At 38.6% G+C, this 21,662-nt stretch overlaps 1 protein-coding gene across 1 annotated transcript; it reads left to right on the forward strand.

Moving 5' to 3' along the window:
• Positions 1-16,549: 16,549 nt before the first annotated feature.
• Positions 16,550-21,384, forward strand: LOC120532862 (cytochrome c oxidase subunit 7C, mitochondrial). The gene is made up of 3 exons (XM_039759307.1): positions 16,550-16,909; positions 19,355-19,505; positions 21,272-21,384. Exons 1-2 carry the CDS (start codon positions 16,835-16,837, stop codon positions 19,469-19,471), a joined length of 192 nt encoding a protein of 63 aa, XP_039615241.1. The 5' UTR covers positions 16,550-16,834; the 3' UTR covers positions 19,472-19,505; positions 21,272-21,384.
• Positions 21,385-21,662: the final 278 nt, after the last annotated feature.

A 21,662-nucleotide genomic window follows, 5' to 3' on the forward strand; every position in this document is an offset into this window, starting at 1 on the left:
TATATTAATACTGAAGCATTTCAGATTCTGTTTTTTGTCTTGGCAGTGGCAAAAACAAATTTATTCTTATTCTCGTTGCTAATTTTGGCTCTGTCAATTATTCTTTAGACTATACTTTTGACACTTTTGCATCTCTGTCAATCGAATTAAATGTACACTTGTGGATTTCTTGCTTCAGAACAATTGCATCATAACACCTGTTAATTGTTTGATTCAAAACAACTGCATGAACTCCTAGGTATTATTAGATTAAAAATTAATGTAAAAGTATTATTGAAAGGTAGCAATTCACCTAAACGCTAATGGGCAATAGCAAAATTTGCCTTCAATGCCACAACTTCACAAAAGAAACTCCTGAGAAATACAGTTTTTGCAACAGCTTCTGTGGTATGGGGGTAAACCAGAAATCCTTTCTTGGAGGCATGAGTGACACAGATGTTTCTCCAGGATGTAGTCTGATAAGGACCTCCACCTTCTCAGTGGGAAGTGCTTGGAGCAGGGAGTGGAGCATCGGCAAAGGTTTGGTTGGTGAGAAGTAAAAAAATGACCAGTGAGTTGAAGACTCCTCGTCCTTGTCTGGGCTTGCGAGTGTCCTGGATGAAAATCAAGATGCAGCCCTTTAATGACCTCTTGAGCCTAGCCATCAGCAGTCCGTCTGTTTGTGGAGAGAGTGTCGATCTTGTGGAGAGGTTTACTTACTTCTGCAGTGACATTCATATCTCTGGTGACTCTTCCTATGAAGTCAGTAGACGGATTGGGAGAGCATTGGGGGTCATGAGGTCGCTGGAAGGGGGTGTGTGGCACTCCCAATATCTATGCAAAAGGACGAAGGTCCAAGTCTTTAGAGTCCTGGTGCTTCCTGTCTTGCTATATGGTTGTGAGACATGGATGCTATCCAGTGACCTGAGATAAAGACTGGACTCCTTTGGTACTGTGTCTCTCTTGAAAATTCTTGGTACCGTTGGTTTGACTTTGTGTCGAATGAGTGGTTGCTCATGGAGTCCCGAATGAGGCACATTACCTGCATTGGGAAGGAGCATCAGTTTGGACACTACGGCCATGTGGTGGATTTCCCAGTGAGTGATCCAGCTCTTAGGATCCTCATTGTTGGGGACTGTGGCTGGACTAGGCCAAGGGGTTGCCCACGTAACACCTGGCTGTGGCAGATAGAGGCTCATTTCCGGAGGGTGGAACTGGACCGCATGTCTGCCTTGGGGGTTGCCAACCGGGATCCCGAGTTGTTTCATTGTGTGGTGGGTGCGGCAACACACTGTACCAATGCATGCTCCCTAACTTGACCTGACTTGAGTTGAAGAAAAGGATGGTTAAGAAGTATAAAGATCCCTGTTCTATTTGGTAGTTGACTAGTCAGTTAGGAGTGTTCAGTAAGATCTGGAAAAGAGAATAATCTTTACTATTCTATTTTCTTCAGTTCATTTCCCTTTCATTTTACTCTTTCTTGTACTGTACAGGTAAATTTTGTGTGGTTTAATAGAATTAGCCTTCCTAAAAGTTGCAAGGCTACTTTGATGTCTTACTGGATACAGGGACTGCTTTAAAGCACCTCGTATTTTCACAAACTTCTTGGGTATCTGTTAGCAAATATTGTATATTGAAAGCAACTACAAGCCTCCTTCTGGAAGAATCATTCCTTAGAAATGTGTAGCTATATTTATAACTCTGCATCATGCTCATATAAATGTTGTATCTACAGTTAAATCAACCATTCATTCATTTTTTTAAACGCACTATCTTTTTATATAGTGCTACAGTGAGCTACAAGTGCTACAGTGAGCTACAACTAATCACTACATTGGGTCTAAGGCAGGGGTGTAGCAATAGGTTTGAAATGTGCCACTGTGATCTGTGAAGTTTTATTCCAAACACATTACGTTATGAGGCCATAAACCTGAAACCATGCAATTCAGCTGACAGAGGGAAACTTGCCAGAGGGATGGATGGAAACATGTGAAGGACACAGAGGTAGACTATTTAAAAGTATTGATGTGTCAGGGTGGGCAGGAGCCACTGTCCTCAGAAGCCATGAATGATTAGAACAGGAAAAGGTGTTATTCAGGCACAGTCCATAAATAACATTGACAACTCAGATGACAGTTACCCATAACTGGCATGGTTCATAAAAACTTCAATGAGTATGCAAATACAGTATGTGAGTAATTATAATGGCGAGGATCCATCACAAAGTCAGAAGCCGGACTGATTTTGCCTTACATTCTGCTGGACTGGATGAGGTGCATTCATCAAGCATTCCCCACTGAAGAACTGAATGGTGATTGTACTGTTCCGTTGGCCAGGCTATGTATGTATAAATGAATATGTTACATTGTAATTTGTTACTGGAAGCTTCATTTTAAAGCAAGTTAAATACATATATCTCTTTTTGTACCATATTTCTCTTGTCTGCTTATTTCCACCATGGTTACTAAAGAGATGTGTATAATATATATGTGCTGGAGTCTGTTCTGCATTCAATAGAGAACACAATCCCAGGGATCATGAGAACACAATCCCAGGGCCCCTGCTAAATACAACGGGTCAAACCTGGATAAGCCACTGGTCAATTCCAGGGTACATTTACTTACACACCCACACTTACTCATGTACAGTAAAATTTAAGAAGTATTTCTACAAAGCACTGCACAACGCAGGCATCAGACATGGGACAAAACTTATACATTTTTGGTGGAGGAATTCCTTCATACTTACAAAGGTAAGTGTCTTAATATTCTTATGTCCATACAGTACTAGATTCATCTCATTGTTTAATAAGATGCGGTAAATTAATCTACAATCTGCAAAATAAGTGAGGTAAATTAATTGTGAATTTATATCTTGAACCCCCCCCCACCCCCCAATTTCATCCATACATTTTCTTATCAATCATTTATCATTTAAAATGTAGTCACTCTAAGCTAGAAGGAGTTAACTGCCAAACATGAAATGTGCAAACATACAAATTAAGTTGTGATTTTTAACTTACACTACCCATCATCCATCCCACTATATCCTAACTATAGGGTCATGGGGGTCTGCTGGAGCCAATCCCAGCCAACACAGGGTGCAAGGAAGGAACAAATACCCAGGTAGGGCGCCAACCCACCACAGGGCACACACACTAGGGACAATTTTAGGATCACCAATGCACCTAACCTGCATGTCTTTGGACTGTGGGAGGAAACCGGAGTACCTGCAGGAAACCCACACAGACACAGGGAGAACATGCAAACTCCATGCAGGGAGGACCCGGGAAGTGAACTCAGGTCTCCTAACTGCAAGGCAGCAGCGCTGCCACTGCACCACTGTGCCACCCTTCCTATCATTGGCCACAAAAAATAAATAAATAAAAAATAACAGCATAACAGTTGCTTTAAGTTTTTGGTGCCATTGTATAGTCGTGTTCCTTTAAGAAGGGATACACAATGCTGTTTTGTGTCATCATTTCCTCAGAGATGATGAATTGCTCTATTAAAAGCTGATTCCAGCATTATTAGGCCAACAATGGTGTTCCAGCTAAAACACTTGGGACAGCATCAAACATTGTTTCTATGTAGTCATGAGATTCGAAGTGCTGGCTACAAACATACATGCAGCCATGTTGAAACAAAAATTGGTACTTCATCATTTTTAATGGTTTGGATCCATTTACTTTAGTAGTGGGAAATCTGTGGAAACTTAAGTAAGGATGTTTTTCTTTAGAATTTGAGCATTGAGTGATAATATGGAAGATGTAGTTTTTGGAAAAGCACTTTCACCTCAATGATGCAATGGGAAAAAATACAGTAGTATGAAAAGGTCTTATGAACCTAACCTACATGGGAATATGGGAAATCTGACTACATAAAAAACACACACACTTGACTCTGAAAAACAAACCCAAGTCTCTGAAATTGCAAGACACCAACTATAAGAGCCAAGTTAAAGCTTTAACTTAAATTTATATTAGTGCTTGCTTAAGTACAATAGAAAACAATTTTCTTTCTTAGCTAAAGAATATGATATAGCTTTTACCCCCTGTAGTTAATATGAGATTTAACTTTCTTAGCTATATCTGTAATACAGTGTGTTAATTAAGTCAGTATGTTTTGGAATAGGAACATTACTATCATGGACTGAAAAACAAGACATACAGTTTTCTGGTTATTTAGAAATGGTTCGACTACATGAACAAAATTCAAGAATAAAACAAGATATACAAGCTTTAAACAGTACTTTTAATTTCTTTACTATATCATTTTTTTCCATTTTTGTGTGAACTGTTTTACTTTGAATTTTTACTAAAGCTTTAAAAAGCTAAAGATATTTTGTCTGTAGATTCATTTCAACATGTCAAGCTACTGCCAGAATCCCATGAAGCAAATTAAAGCTGCAGAACTTTGGTAATTTTGGGTAAGCACAGCTACAGCAACAATAACAACTGTAACATTTTTGATATATTTTTAGATTACATTTATAATACAGAATTTAGCAATGGTTGGTGCAATATCCTACACTTGGTCATCATCCATGTGGAGTTTGCACATTCTCTGTATGTCTTTGTGGGGTTTTCTTTGAGTACTGCATTATCATTCACACATTCATGTAGCTTAAGTTGACCGCAGATACCAAAACTGCCAATGTACAAGTGTGAGTAGGGATTTGTGAAGTCCTGCAATGGACAGGTGCCTTATACAGGGCTGTTTTCTGTCTTGTGCTCAGTGTTGTCAGCCCCATTTGACACTGTTTTGGCTTAAGTGGTGTCACACACGTGTGACTAGGAGCAAGCTGAAGGGACCAAGTGAAGGTAATTACCCGCCAGGCCAGAGGGTGGCAGGGTGCTCTAAACCTTTGTTATTTCTGCAGATCAAATACGGAAAAACCTACCTGACCTGACGCCACTTCCTGTCCCTGCACCTAGACGGACGTCACTTCCTGTCCTGGCACCCAGACTGACGTCACTTCCTGTCCCGGTACCCAGACTGAAATCACTTCTGTGTTACAAGACATAAAAGCCTCCATCGTGGCTAACTCAAATAGTTCAATGTGGAACTCGAATAAGCAACATCACTGTACCCAAGATAATCCTTTGCAGCTAGGAACAATATAGGGGTGGCTGCCCCAAACCTTTTGAAAGTGTTGAGACTCGTTCTTTTACAGTGGGTTTGATAAATGTTTTTCTTCATGTTTTTATGTTATTGAAGAATAGGAGCAAATAAAAATTCCAATGTACTTTATACATGTAACATCATATGGACTAGACTATGACCCCATGACATTGGATCCTTAAGGCAACAGCACAACTGTTTGTTTATTGCAAATAAAATGCATGAACATGAACAAAAAGAAATTTCAACCACTAAGCAATACATCTTTCACTATAGTGTTAAATTAGTTCATCTTTTTCTGATGCAGGTGTCGATTGAAATGGTTCAAGATTTAGCAGGCAGATTACAGTTTTGGGAATTTTAATAATTCTTGTCAAAACAGGGAGCTTTTGGTGTCAATTTAATCCATTTTAAACCCCTGATTTATTCTTGTTTACTAAAATTTCAATAGCATTTGTGATAGATGTGATTCAGCATGGCCATTTCAGCTTTTTTTGACTCTTCTTAAAAAGAAAATTATATAACATGTTTGCATAAAAATACATTTGACATTATCATTTATTATAAAACAAATTTTTAAATCTCAAACATTTAAAATCAAAGTTGCCTAAAAGCATCCTATATGACAACTCTTAGTGGTTTTATTACCTGTGTACATTTCCTGTTTATATTTCTTGCAGCCTCTCAAACAGCTGGGGTTCAAATTATGCTGCCTTTTGAAAGGGCAAGATTGGTGACTTGGAAGGAATTGGAGGAAACTCCTTCTGGATGGAAGATGTAAGGGGCATCTGTCTATCTACCAAAAGGGAGAAAAAAGATCATAAAGGGCTAACATGGGATCACAAGATCTCCTGACACACAGTTGGTAGTATAGTATCTACATCTTGTAAAGCTGGTGCCATGTGGCCATTCAAGATGCAAGGTTGGTTGTGAGGACTGCTGTATGTTATTACCCAGTCACTAGAAGTGAGCATGCAGTTGTCTCTATAGAGAACAGAGAGCTGGAGGGTATACACGAAGAAAGAAATTTAAGGGCTACTCATAATGCAGGAGTGCAGGAAAACTTGGAGCCACTAGAAGGAATACTAGCCTTTTATCTCGGTACAAGAAAGAGCCTCCTCCAGCCCTAAAGGTAATTCACGAGCTTGTCCAGAAGTGAACCTGAAAATTTTAAACATATTAAGCTAGATTTTAAAAGGGAACTGCACCTGACAAAGTCTCCAGTCATTACACGTGAGACACTGCTTGAACAGTAGGCTGGATTAAGTGGACAATGCAGACCTGCTGTTGTACAATCTAGATGAGCACAGGCCATTCAACCCAACAAAGCTTGCCAGTCCTATCCACTTAATTCTTCTAAAATTACATCAATTCTAGCTTTAAAAGTAACAAAATTTCTACTATCCACCACACTTCCATTTGTCTACGGTTCTCTGTGTCAAGAAAAACTTCCTAATGTTTCTGTGAAATTTACCCTTAACAAGTTTCCAACTGTGTCCCCATGTATTTGATGAACTCATTTTAAAATAAGTCTTAATCCAATGTACTAATTCCCCTCATAATTTTAAACACTTCAATCATCTCTTCTTATTCTTCTTTTACTTAAACTGAAAAGGTTCACCTCTTTTAATCTTTCGTCATTATCAATCCCCTGTAGCCCTGGAATCAGCCTAGTCTCTCTTTTCTTGACTTTTCCTTTTTTGTAGCCTGGAGACCAAAACTGCACACAGTACTCCAGGTGAGGTCTAACCAGTGCATTATAAAGCTTGAGCATAACCTCTTTGTACATGTACTCTACATATTGTGCTATATAACTAACATTCTGTTAGCCTTCTTAATGGCTTCTGAACACTGTCTGGCAGTTGAGTCCACTATGACTCCTAAATCCTGCTCATAAGGCATACTTTTGATTTGCAGACCTCGCATTGTAGATTCAAACTTAACATTTGTACTTCTTACATGTAGTACTTTACATTCACTTACATTAAATTTAACTTGCCCAAACCTGTATACTGTCCAATCCCCTCTGTAATGATCTAACAGATTCTCAAGATTATCTGCCAATCCACATAGCTTGGCATTATCTGCAAATTTAACCAGCTTGTTATTTATATTCCTATTCAAATCATTTATATATATTAAAAATAGCAGCAGACCTAGCACTGACCCCTATGGAACACCACCACATCAGCCAATTATGATAGGGCTCCACACACCATAACATTCTACTGTACTTCCTGTATCTGAGCCATTTTGCACCCATCTACTCAAAAAACCCTGAACTACCAATTTTGTTGGTCTAATGACCAACCTTTCATAAGGCACCTTATCAAATATTTTCTGAAAGTGAATACACACTGCTAGTTAGTTTCTTATTATCTTGTCCATTTCTACAGAAGCTTGTGCCTGATCGGAACCTTAGCAGTAGTCACCTGTTTATGTACTGTGGAGCCCTTCTCTTTACCGCTTTAATGTCAGCTGCTACCTGTACTTAAAATGAATGCTTTCTAATGCTTTTCTTATGAACGTGTGTAACTTAACTTTTTTTACTAGTGTAAATGCCTAACTTTAAGAGAGGTATAGGGTGTTCTATCCAATTATCCTTTATATGCCTTGACTTTTTCCCCACTAAGAAATTGCTGTTACGTTTAACTATTTGTTGCTATGACAACAATCATTTACTTACAGAGTTGCTGGTGTCAGCTTGGCACATATTTGTTGCTTTTTTGGTGCTTGTTGCCTATAAAATCAGGAAATTGAAGTCAAATATCTTGTTAGATTCTTAGGGTACATTGTTGCTGTTTATTGGTATACAGTAAACAAGCCTTTTATTGGTCTGAACCTATGGCAGTTCTACCAAGGGAATTTCAATTCTCATCAGCCAGCAAGAGTGTGTAGGTGCAAATGGGAGGAGGCCTTAATCAATACAATTTAAAGTGAGTCAACATTCAGAGTGAACAGATCAGAGGAGAGTTGCAGCAGTGTTCTATATACAGCATATAAGTGTTATGTGTCACAGCTTTTTGCAGATGATGTTGTCCTGTTTGCTTCATCAGGCTGTGATCTTCAGCTCTCTCTGGATCGGTTCACAGCTGAGTGTGAAGCGGCTGGGATGGGAATCAGCACCTCCAAATCCAAGACCATGGTCTTCAGCCGGAAAAGGGTGGAGTGTCCTCTCAGGGTTGGGAGCAAGATCCTGCCCCAAGTGGAGGAGTTCAAGTATCTTGGGGTCTTGTTCATGTATGAGGGAAGAATGGAGTGTGAGATCAACAGGCGGATTGGTGCAGCATCCGCAGTGATGCAGGCTCTGCATCGGTCTGTTGTGGTGAAAAAGGAGCTGAGCCGTAAGGCAAAGCTCTCAGTTTACCAGTCGATCTACGTTCCTACCCTCACCTATGGTCATGAGCTATGGGTAGTGACCGAAAGAACGAGATCACAAATACAAGTGGCTGAAATGAGTTTCCTTTGCAGGGTGTCTGGGCTTTCCTTAAAGATAAGGTGAGAAGCTCAGTCATCCAGGAGGGGCTCAGAGTAAAGCCGTGTGGTGCTATGGGTCCACAGCTCGCTCAGCAAAGGACATTTATTTAAATAAATAATCACCGCACTCGCGGCGGCTTAGTGAGGGGGCATGGTGGCCGTAGCAAGCCACGGGGTGATCTGCGGTGTGGGCGTTTCTCACCTAGTGCACAGGTGAGGGACTGCCCACATCCATAATTGTTCCTGTGGCTAATGTGCTGCAGCTGCTATGGCAGCTCAATATAAAAGAAGCGCGAGTCGGTTAGGAAAGGAGATCAGAAAAAAACGAAAAGAGAAGGAAACGCAGGAAGCAGTGAGGAGAGAGAGCAAGTCGGTGCAAGAGAGAGAGACACGGAGCGTGTTGCGAATGAGCGCTCGCAGGCAGCTGTATGGAAGCCTGGGTGTTAGGCCGACACCCGGGAGTTGAAGTAGAAGTCGCTCCCGCTGAGCGAGCATGTAGCGGGTGTGACCAGTGAAGGGCGACTGGCCGTAGAAGACCAGAAAGGCAGCGGGAGTCGGGAGGCATGGAGTTGCAGTCCTTGTTGTGGGCGTCCTGGAAACCAAGGAGTCCAAGTCTTAGGCCTGGGATGAGTGCCAGACCGAAGCCAGGATTGGGAGGTCTCCAGACCTGTGTGTGTGAGTGGAAAAGGGCAGCTGCAGAGAGCGTCTTGCCTGTTGCAAAGCCCAACCGGGAGAAGCAGGTGAGACGCTAGCGTAGAAGAGCACTGGGCTTCTTATTGATTTTAAAGACTGCTTCCTGGTGAACGTTTTAACCTCTGGTTTTTAAGGATTGTTCTATTTATTCATTTTTTTTATCTCCACGTTTCTTTTATTGGATTATTTATTTGAACAGTTTTGAAGCACTGCACGTTGTGGACACTTTGTTTTCGATTTGTTGGATTGTAAATAAAAGTACTTTTACACTTTTTACATCATCCCCTTGCTATTGTTGCCTCCACTGTCTAGCTCATCTTGGTGATATTATCAACAGTGTTGGGTTCAAGGGCTCCCGAATAGTGATGGGAGCATGGAGCTGAACCCGCATCGTCACAAGCCGCTGCTCTTCTACATCGAGAGGAGTCAGATGAGGTGGCTCGGGCATCTGATCATGATACCTCCTGGACACCTCCCTGGTGAGGTGTTCCGGGCACATCCAACCAGAAGGAGGCCCTGGGGAAGACCCAGGACACACTGGAGGGACTATGTCTCCCGGCTGGCCTGGGAACACCTCGGGATTACCCTGGAAGAGCTTGAAGTAGAGGCCAGGGAGAGGGAAGTCTGGGCATCGCTGCTCAAGCTGCTGCCCCCGCGGCCCGACCTTGGATAAGCGGAAGAGGATGGATGGATGGATGGTGTCACAAAAAGTTGCTATTCTGCATGATGCTGATCAGAATTACAAGGTAGAATGACTTTTGTTCCCAGAATAAGTATCATCGCACATGCAGGAATGGTAAGTCTTTTATGCAGAATGGGAATGCCTGGTGTGTACCAAAGGGATGGAACATTTATTCACACAGTGTCCATTTCCCTGTCTAGAATGGACGAACACCAGCCAGAGCAAGCCTGGCATCACTTTCACCCTGCCTCCAATTCCACGTCAAGCTAATTCTCTTCTATCCGACCAGAATAAGTGCATGCAACTCATAACAGCAGGTGTCATTTCAGCCAAATAGTGTGAGCAGTGCATGTGCTGCTGCAATACTTTCATTTACCCACCAGAGGGTGCCATATGTCCTTTTTCCCAACTGGGATTTTTTCTTGTATTTATCTTTTTTTTTTTTGCTTAAAAACACATTAAACAGGGATCTCCCAGATGGATACCCAAAATTTTACAAGCGTGTACTCTTACCTTGCTAACTTATTTCACAGTATCTTAGTATTATGTGACACATCTACATAAGAGAGGCATTTCATTTGTGGCAGCATTCTCTGTAGCTAATTTATTTTATATTCCATTGTACCAGAGTAAGGTTTCAGTGTTCACACTACAGTGGAGCACTGGAGGAACTCCTGATTATCACAGGAGTCATGGCATGAGCATCATTTTAGCTATGCACAAACGCAATGCCTATGCAACTGGCAATAAATTGGCACTTGTTGCATATAACACCATTCACAATATGTACCATGCCAAGCCTCTATCAACAAGAGTAGAATATATCAAATCAAGAATAACTGATAACTTCTTAAAACCAAATACTAAAAAAAAAACAGAACTGCTTTCCCTTCGATCTCATTTTAACTTGATAAAACAACTGCCAATTTTAGATTTGCAATTACTTTGTCATGCCTTTATTAGCTCTAGCTTTCAATTACTCTGCTTCTCTTTTCAAAGGTCTTTCATTATAATATATCAGAAAAAGCAGCAGACAACATCAGATTTAAAATGCTGTTGCAGAAGCTCTGTTCATGAGCAAAGGCAATGATCACATTACTCTTAGGGTAGCATGACTATAATCTTCCTGTAGGTTAAAAAAACCTTTTATAAAAACCTGCTTACAATAAATTCCAGAAATCCCAGAGTACTTAACTATCAACCTTTCAACAATCCCATAATGCAGGTGACAGCCATACTTTCCAGGTTTCTCACTCTGCTAAACTCTACAATGCAACGCCTGGCTAATGCTCATTTGTCTTTGTGGCTGCTACACTCTGCAACTCAATGTTTCAATCTGTTCATGAAGATCCACCAATCATAACATTCAAATCACACCATATTAATTTATGTTTCAAAATGGCTCTGAAATACCATATTCCTCTATGTGCTTTTGTTTTTTAAAACTGACTCTGCTGTAACTAGCTATCAAAGCTGACCACTTGTGTTGTCTGTCCATTACCATCAGATTTTATGTACTGTGGATTCATTTTTTTATTCTACTTTGACAGCAAAAAATAGCCAGCTCTATGCATATATTTTCCTATGACTTTCTTTAAATTTAAATTAGTACTGTTAATCAACTTTTTATCTTTTGTTACTTTAATTGTTCTGTTTATTGATATTTGAATCTTTGGAAGTATTCTTGCTGTGAAGGTAACAATTTCAAATAAAAACTGAAGTCAGAAATATTTTAATGTAATGGGCTTTGTTTCTTTAGATCACATAACTGAGTTCTATTTTTTCGTTCATCATTTATCTGAATTCCAGTTCAGGGTTAGGTGACAAAATTGTACTCAGTCAGTACAATTTATTAGACTATTCATTTATTTCTGTCATAAATGTCACTGAAACCAGTGAAATTTATGATATGCAGACAGTGCATTAGTTTCTCCTAACTAAAACAAATTGTGCTGGAACCACAACACAACACAATACATTATTTGACATCATGAATTATCCAAAACGATCTCTGAAGAATGTTAAACACAATCAACCTGAATTGCTGGATCCTGTAAATGCTAAAAGGGACTCTGCTCTGTTGGGCCCTTGAGTAAGGCCCTTAACCTGCAATTGCTGAGTGCTTTGATTAGTGAGAAAAGCGCTATATAAATGCAAAGAATTATTATTTATTATTACTATAAATAGCCTTTTCTTTATAATGAAATTTACATGCATGCATTCATTCTCCGAACCTACTTTATCCAAACCCTGGGTTGCTAGTTGCTTCGGACATGGCCAAAAGGCAAGGTTGTTCATTGCAAGGTTCACTCAAACATTTAAACATACAACCCATTCTCACACACACCATGATCAAATCACAATCAACAATTAACCCTCCTGGGAAGTGGTGATAACACAAACAAAAAATCAATGTAAACATTGAGAGAGCAAACTTTCAACAGAAGGTGATTGGACCAGGATGTCCTGGAGCTGTAAGGCAATGGCACTACGTTGCTATGTTTTAATGTAATACTGTTTTAGCATATAATACAATATCCAAACCATGCCTTCAATTTCCTAATCCACTTATCTAATGCAGGATCGTGGGCAGTTGGTGTTAATGTTGCCAATTAACATACACTAACAAAGCTAAAATTATTTCATAAAGCAAAGAAAACACTAAGAACTGAGAACACATTCAATAAAATAAACATACTGTAGTATGTTTAATGACATGTGTACATAATACAATGAAATTTGTACTTGAATATCTCCTCAGAACAGTTGACAAAAACACTAATCCATCCATCCAATCATTATCCAACCCGCTATATCCTAACTACAGGGTCACAGGGGTCTGCTGGAGCCAATCCTGGCCAACACAGGGTGCAAGGCTGGAAACAAACCCCGGGCAGTGCACCAGCCCACCGCAGGGCACGCACACACACACACACACACACACACACACCAAGCACACACTAGGGACAATTTAGAATCGCCAATGCACCTAACCTGCATTCTTTGGACTGTGGGAGGAAACCAGAGTACCTGGAGGAAACCCATGCAGACATGGGGAGAAAATGCAAACTCCACAGGGAGGGCATCATGGGAGATGGAGTTTGGATTCACAACCCTGCTGGGGACTGTGCGTGCCACCGTGTGATGCTACAGGGAGACACAGGGATTTTTATTTTCCCTATAGCCCTGTTCTTCCGTCCCCGTGACTTGGAAGTACTTCCGGGCTGAAGAAAAATATAAATCTTCAACTGACCCGGAAGTGCTAGTGAATTACATGGACTGAAGGACAGAAGCACTTCCTGCTCAAGGACTATATAAAGGACTATGCGAGACCCAGCAAGCTGAGCTGGAGTTGGGTGGTAGAGTGATGTAGCTGTTGGGAGAAGAGGAATGTGTTATTTTATTTGATTATTGATTTATTTCTTTATGGTGGTGTTAGTGTTGTCTACTGTGGCACAATATGAAAAAGAAGAAATTAAAATATTTCTAATTATTTTTACATGGTGTTTTGAACGTTTGTCTGTGGAGTTTGAGGAGCGACAGCGCCCTCTAGTGTCACAACAGCTATATACAATACAGCATGGATTTCCAAGTATTACATATTTTATGCACAGTTGATTATCTTACAATACAGAATTTGCATTCTTATGATTGACTGTTCAGCAACCTTATGACTTGTGGGTAGAAGCTATCCCTGAGTCTATAGTTGTGAATGCCAGTGGTCCTGTAATGTTTACCAAAAGGTGTGAGCAAAGCAACTGTGTAGGATGGCTGAGGTCTTTAATTATCATGTTTGCTTTTCTATAGCAGTTAGTGTTTTATATTGTTGGTCCTGAAGAGAAGGCAGCTAGATGCCAGTAATATTCTTTGCCACCTTCACCATTCTCTGTAGTGCCTTATGATTTTGAGCCAAGTAGGTGCTCTACCAGGCTGTGATGCACCCAGTGAGAAAGGGCTACACTATGCACCGGTAGAAGTTTGCAACAACAGATGTAGAAATGCACATCTTATAACATTAGTGGAAGTACGTTGGTGAGCCTTTTTGATATGAGCTGAAATGTATTGTGTCCACTTCAGTTTGTCACTGAGAGCCTCTCTGAGACATTTAAATCTACTCACTCTTTCAGCAGCATCCCCCCTGATGTAGATGGAAGTGTTGCCTGCCTTCTGTTTCTTGAAGTCAATGTTTCTTGAAACTCCTTGGTTTCACTGTCATTAAGGGCAAAATTATTGTCCTGGCATTACACAGTCAGCGGGCAGACTGTCTCATCATTGTTGGTGATTTGGCTTGTGATGGTAATGTCATTAGCAAATTTAATGATGGAGTTAGAGCTGTGTCTGGTCACACAGCCAGAGGTGAAATCATACAGAAGGAGACTCAACACAATACCTTGTGGAATTCCAGTGTTGAAGATCAGTATGGAAAATGTAATGCTGCCAAAATCCAATTGCAGAAGGTAATGCAAAGTCTTAGATTAATGATTCTGCAGGTCACCTTTAACAGTACAACAATGTTAAATGGTAAAAAGCTAATCTATAAGCATTTCTCTGGCATGATATTCAATAATATTAGAGAATAAAACAAAAATTGGCAATATTCGAACAAAATTCTATTATTGTCAAGCTTATTATTATTAAACTAGCTGTCCCCCGCGGTTCTGCCCGCATAGTAGTGAAACAGGACAAACTTTAAAAATCAATAAAAAAACAGGTATCACTAGGTAAGCAGAGGCAGGGTATGCTCCAGCATGTCGCGAGAATTAGACAGACTAGAGCAGAAGCTGGCGCATGTGTGAGGAGGGCTCCGCCCGGCTCATCACTCCTGATGTCCTATGTAGTAGTGACACTGGACAGTAGTGAGTATTGTTCCTGACCATGTCCATCCATCCATGATTTTAAAATCTTGTTGCCTCACAAAAGGCAAAATAACACTAAACTGTTTCTGACACATGCTTGATATCATGCTGATTTACTTCTGTATTTGTGTAGAGAATTCTGTATATGAAGATCACTGCTATCACAGAAGCAAATAGAAAATGTACTCTTATCTCAAGAAAAATAGTGCCAGGAATATGCAATAAAATGATTACTTCCAAATCCTTTTTGCTATCACAGATATATGTCTGAAACCCTGAAGGCATGTTTTCTTATATCAAAACTTTTGCTGCTTCATCATTAAGTTTTTAAGCTTTTATTTGTTTTATTTTATGTGCCCCATGCCCCATTAGCTTATATTGTAAAGCACCAGAGGGGCAAACTGTTTTTTTAAATTTACAGAAAACGCTCAACTTTAGAACACAATTTTGGGTGGCAAACGCATATGTACCATGTTTGTGAAGAAATTACTTTAACTTGACAAATAAAGAACATAGGCGGCACAGTGGTGCAGTGGGTAGCGCTGCTGCCTGCGCTGCCTATGTCCAAACCCCTGAAGAGTCTCATCTGCCAGTTTTCTCAGATATGCATGGTGGACCAGTGGCAGTGCTGCTGCCTCACAACTGGGGTTCTGTGCAAGAAGCTTGCATGTTCTCCTCGTGTCGGTGTGGGTTTCCTCCCAAAGCCATACATCTTAAATAAACTGGTGTTGTTAAATTTGCATATTTTTATGTTAGCATGTCCACCCTGGCACTCCATCCTGGGATTGTTTCTGCCTTGTGCCTGATGCTTGGTGGAAAAGGCTCCAGCTTTTGGAGAATGGAGGGATAAATGTAAATGGATCAGAAGTAACCCCTATTTTAACATTTCCTTTCTGACTGTTTAATATATTTAAAGTCTCCAGAGTTAATTAAAAGGCACAAAAGTCATTGCAGTGCTTCCCAAACTCGGTCCTGGAGACCCACTGTGGCTGCAGGTTTTTGTTCCAAGCAGTTTCTGTTTTTAATTGAACTCCTGGGCTAATTAAATTCTGTTATTTCACAAGTTCTGTGTTTTGGGAACATTATAGAAATTAGAAAACTAAGTTTAGTAAAAAAAATAAATAAATAAAAAAGTAAAAATGTACCAAGCAGTTATATGGGAATAATGTATTTTTTATCAATATTTTCATCTGGATTTTCATTCCACTTTTCCAGATGTTCTAATTGTTTAATTAATCCATTATTTACTAACTAGTGTATCTGACGCTAAAGCAGCTGCAGCCTTTGATTATCCGGTGTTGTTTGCCTGGGTGTCTGCCCTGCTCGTTTCTAATTGTCATTAATAAGATACAACGAATGGGGAAAACTATAATGAAATCAACAAAAGAGAGTTAAGCATGTAAATCTAAAGCAAAATCTGAAATATTTCTAAATGTATTATAAATGTAAAAATCATGCTGCTGTGATTTTCTAAATGAAGAATAAAAGAAAAAAAAATACCAGCTAATTAAATGATATCAGTGTTATCAGGTGTTGTCACTGATTAGGAATCTGGTTGGAACAAAAACCTGCAGCCACAGTCCCCAGGACTGACTTTGGGAAACATTTACTTACTTCTACTCTTTACTTCTCATTTTTGCATTTTTTTTCCTTCTTCATTCTACTCCACTAGTTTGAATTAATTACATACTTTGTTGTATATATCCGTTATAAGGCATGTATTGTATTAGAGTGAATGTACGCTTTAACTATAGAGGCAAGAAATCATTTAACACGGCGGATGTTGTAAATAAACTTTAAACAGCAAAGTATTCTGGGAATTGGAGGCCTATTGACAACATAACAGAAGTCTAAAAGGCCAATGTGAGTGTATCAGAAACTACATCCCCCGAAGTGCTCATTTAAGACGGAAGAACAACGGGCAATTCTACCCAGAAGTCTTTACGATTCCGCTCTTCTAGAAGGAAGGTCATTCTTACAGACAGGGAAGGCAGTAGTCGTTTGCAGAAATTAATTTTTGAATAATGTTTGGACAAGCTGTTCGTAGGTTTGCTACTTCTGCTATTCGTAGGTCACATTATGAGGAAGGCCCAGGGAAGGTAAAAAAATTATGCTTGATTGAGAAAAAATTTTATTTTCTTGCTGTCTCGTCTTTTTCTGTGTGCACTGGCCTGTGTATGTTAAGGTCGACAGCGAGAAAGGTTGAATGACGGCTTTTTGATATTTTTTTCTGCATTTTTTCTTTCTCTTTTAATACAGTCACACTTTTTTTTTGTTTCGTTGTGTGGGCTATATTAAAGTAGAGGGAGCCTAGGTTTTGTGTTAAGACCGGTTTTTCATCTCTCTAAAGTCTTAATTTTGTTTGTATTAATGCTAGTGGTGGCCGGAGTTTAATCGTTCGATGAGGTGCTATTACTTTCAGAAATTCGAATTTACATTTTGTTCCTGCCTTATGTTTACTTCATGTTATATACCAAGAAACAGCGGCTTAATTAGTATAAAGAAAACATATTAGTTATTTTATTGTTTTGTTTATGAACCAGGCGTTAGTAAACGAGAAGACGTTTAATCGAGACGGGTGAACTGAAATTGCAATAAATTGCATTATAAAATGGAATGTGTCATTGTCAGTGGCGCTATAATGCCGAAAAGTAAGCATAGTACAATTCTAAATCTTTGGTTTAGTAGTACTTTAGTTACTGGTGGTAATGTCCTAATTTTTAAAGTTGAAATCGTGTAATTGATTGTGTAACATCAGGAATAGCTCTTGAGGTTTTATACAGGTTTCCTTTTTGGTCCCAGAGCCTTGTTCATTTCAAAGCCACGTGCTTAACCTTGAGATGCTCCTCTGATTTTTTTGTTTAATTTTTTAAAAACAGAAATCAGTCTTAACAGTTTTGTGAAGTATCCACAGACATCTGATTTAGATCGATTTGTACCTGCGATTTCTTCATTAGGAGTCTTTTCATGCGTTCAATTCTTAATTGCTTCCAGTATGTGATTTTTTTTTTTAAATTTCCCCTTGAAATTAAGATGTTAATTTTTTTTAATCTGTAAAGATTTATATCACTCCTTATTAACCTTATATTAACTGACTTAAAATTCTTGGCCTTTTGCCTATGAAGGTGCCAAATTAAAAATGAGTTGCCAATAAAAACGGCAAAGTAAGGATTGTGGTATTTTTTTAAACCTTTCTGCTCCTTTTTTCCTCAGAAAATACATTGTGGAATATTTTTCTGTTGTAGCAAAGCAAAAGTAGGATTGGATAATTTGACCTGCCCAGTAACGCCAATAACTAGCTGCTTATTAAGAAATTGATTAAACTTAGCAGCTATTGTGACATGCTGGAATCAGAATTTCTTGCTTCTGATGAAAGGTTTTATATTTTAGTAGCAAATGAATTCATACTAGGTCAACCTTAATGAAATCAACAGAGGCAGAGGACAGATGCAATTTTAATGTGGAGTTACAGGGTCACAAAGTTGGTCTTAAGCAAGATGTTTTATTGTAATAGTTTTCAGCAACTATAACTTGGAAAATGAGCAACTGTTGACCATCTATGTTAGATTCATGACATAATACTAAACAATCCTGGCAAATATTCTACATCTACCATTAACTGCTCAAAAGTTGGACATATGGAATTTTTTTTTTTTTTTTTGTAGCACATGTTTTCACAATAAAATTAGGGCAACATCCCCCATTTAAAGCTTTCATATCTCAGAAACTGATGAATATAGAAGCCTAAAATTTTATGTATTGAGTACAATGAAATTATTTTCAGCAAATCGGAAGCAAATCGGAGATGTTCAGTCGTGAATGTTTTCTAAAACTTGAAATGGATCCACTCCTATGGGAGAATTTTTACTGTGGTAGAGGAAAAGTAGGATCATATTCATTGACATGCTCCAGTAATAGCAATAACTGTCCTCTAGTTAACAATGTGGTTAAATGAAATCCTGCAGCTACTGTGACATGCCAGAATCAGAATTTGTGAGGTAGCAAACGTACTGTGCAAGAGAATGTGAAGCATCAACAAGTCCACGTCATGTAAATTATCTGGGTAAACCAATGTCTGAGTTAATTGCTGCCTTTCCAAGGAAGGGGTACTCTAAACTTGAAAGTGCATAACACTGGTTTAAGGTGAGAGTCTGAAAGATGCTATAGTTGCCATTAATAATGGCTGGAATGCATTCTTGTAACAGCAATAAGATATGATTAAGAGGACAAATCATTTATTCTAATAAGGATATTTCTTTTTTGCCAACCAGAAAAATTGGGAAATGATTTGGTTTGTAGTCTTTATATTTGTAATGTTTGCTAATCACTTATTAAATGCTTATAATTGAGACACTTGAGAGTGATTTGATATAGGTCAATATTCTCACCTTGCAAACTCCTTGAATTTTTACAACTTGCATTGGAGATAACAAAGAATACAGCCTTAAAAAATGGGTATATATTTGTTATGTTGAAATGTTGAGATTTTTCACCACTTATATATGTCCGATATTCATCGGTAATGTTTTTCCTCTTAATGACAGAATATCCCATTTTCAGTGGAAAATAAGTGGAGATTGCTGGGGCTAATGGTTGTATTCTTTGGTAGTGGATTTGCAGCTCCTTTCATTGTTGTCCGTCACCAGATGCTCAAGAAATGAAGAATTTAATTTTTCTTCCAGGAACCACAAAAAGGTGATTCATTTATTTTAATCTTTACGTTATTTTTTTTTTTTTTTTTAGATGCATGCTATCACTTTTATTTATGTACATGGTGAAACCTCCTTTAAATGTACGTATAAAGTGAGAGAGAGATGCACACACAGCTCTGTGTGTGTGTATATGTACACATGCACAATGCTTATAAAAATTATTAACCCCTGTTAAGCACAAGCATGTCTGTCTGGTATGGGAGGGACATATAGCCATAATTTCCTGGGTGATTTTCTAGTCGCAACGTTTTGGCTAAATTGCCAAAGAAAAAGCTGCTCTTCTGGTGGGGCGAGAGAATCTTGCGTGACTTCACTGCTAGAGTTTTTCAGAAGGAATATGGCATACTCTAAAATCAAGTGGATGACAGTTCTGTGGTCAGAGACCAAAATATTGGCTGTCATACTAAATATGTTTATTTTTAAAACTGCACCATCCCTCCCATCAAGAATAAGGGATGGTAGCATCATGTGGTGGGGATGCTTTTTTGTAGCAGCATGGGAGGTTTGTGGAGTTAGAGGGTAAAATGAATGTGTCTGAACATAATGAAATCCTAGACAAATCAAATTACATTTCAGATGTCATACTGGTGGTTTACTTTTCCATATATCTCCTTTTAAGCTAGACTTAGTAAAAGCAAAAATTTGCAAAATGAAGTTTACTTTATTTCAGAGTCACTATAAAATGCCTTGCATTGTAGATCCATAGTATAATTTTTTGGATTCTCGTCATAACTAGGCACAGGACTTGTCGACTTACGTAATCCTTCAGTGTAACTTGATTCTGGGTGCTGTCGTATTACTACAATATATGCTGTATGTCCCTTCACTGCTTTTCTCACATGTACATTTTTGTACCAATAGGTATTTTTACTTTGAAAGTCCAACTAGTGCCATTTGTTTGCTAATTCATTTTTGCAATTTATGTTCTAGTGGTGCCAGTAACTGCAAGTGTCTATGGTTCTGCACTTCTGCTTGTGAATTAGATTTCATATTAATAGAGCTGTCCGCCTCATACTTAAATGCAGCATTATGGAAGCAGTTATGCGAATGGTCATTGTGGAAATACTGAAGCACTGACCCATAAAGTCTTGCTGTTCCTCATCTATTTGAGGTGGTGTTCTGGTTGTTTCCTTTTTTTTTTATCCCTTTTCTCTTGTTGGGTTAATTGGGAACTCTGGATGGCTTGGCCATTATAGTGTAAATTCCATTTCACTGTATAATTGACAGTTTCATTAGATACCAGAGTAATGCATTTCTATAATCCTTTGGTTTAAAATAAATTAAATTACTAAGTAATCAACATGTTACCATCCATCAAAACACTTTGTAATGTTGTGATACCCAAATAGATTCTGACTCAAATGCCAGTGCTGCCAGGCAGACACAATAAAACAGGCGTCTTTCTGCCTTCTTATTTTTGCATTGACTCACCAATCAGTTTGAACCACATGGCACTCTAGGTAATTTCCTTACCCAGGATTATTTATTGCACACAGTTCACATACAAGTCAGTAATAAATTAGTTTTTGGGATAGCTGTTGTATGAAAGGAAATAAAAGTTGATGCATTTTTGTTTTCTTTCACTTGTGCTAAAATGTTTTTCAAATTTATAAATAACATTCTCAAAGATTTGGTCTCAGTCTGAAGTAGGCTGGAAAATGTTATGTTGTGTAAATTTAAAATTGCTTATGATTTTAGCTATTTAATGTCCATCTGTCAATTCTGACAATTTTTATATAATTTTTTTAGGTTCACTATACTGCTGACCATATTTCTGCATTGGAACATGGCCATCATGACCGAAAATGGATGAAAATTTGTTGCACTTGTCAACCTGTAAATAAAGCTGTTTATGGACATAACTTGCTTTGTCTTTTTTATTCATTTATAATATGTATTTCAGTATTACATTCTATCCTTAAGACCTGGACATTGGTGTACCAAATATATTAGGAGTGAATTAACTATGGATATTACAATACCAGACTTGTATTCAGTACCAGTGAAATTTTACGGTGCTAAATACCATTCGATACCATGCCAAAAACAGATATGCCATTCATTTTTTGTATATACAGATATGTATTTGTATATACCTCCATTACTGAAGTGAATGATAGTTGTCCACTGAACAGTATCC

Source organism: Polypterus senegalus, chromosome 7, assembly GCF_016835505.1.
Source record: "Polypterus senegalus isolate Bchr_013 chromosome 7, ASM1683550v1, whole genome shotgun sequence".
In the NCBI taxonomy this organism is placed as follows: Eukaryota; Metazoa; Chordata; class Cladistia; order Polypteriformes; family Polypteridae; genus Polypterus; species Polypterus senegalus.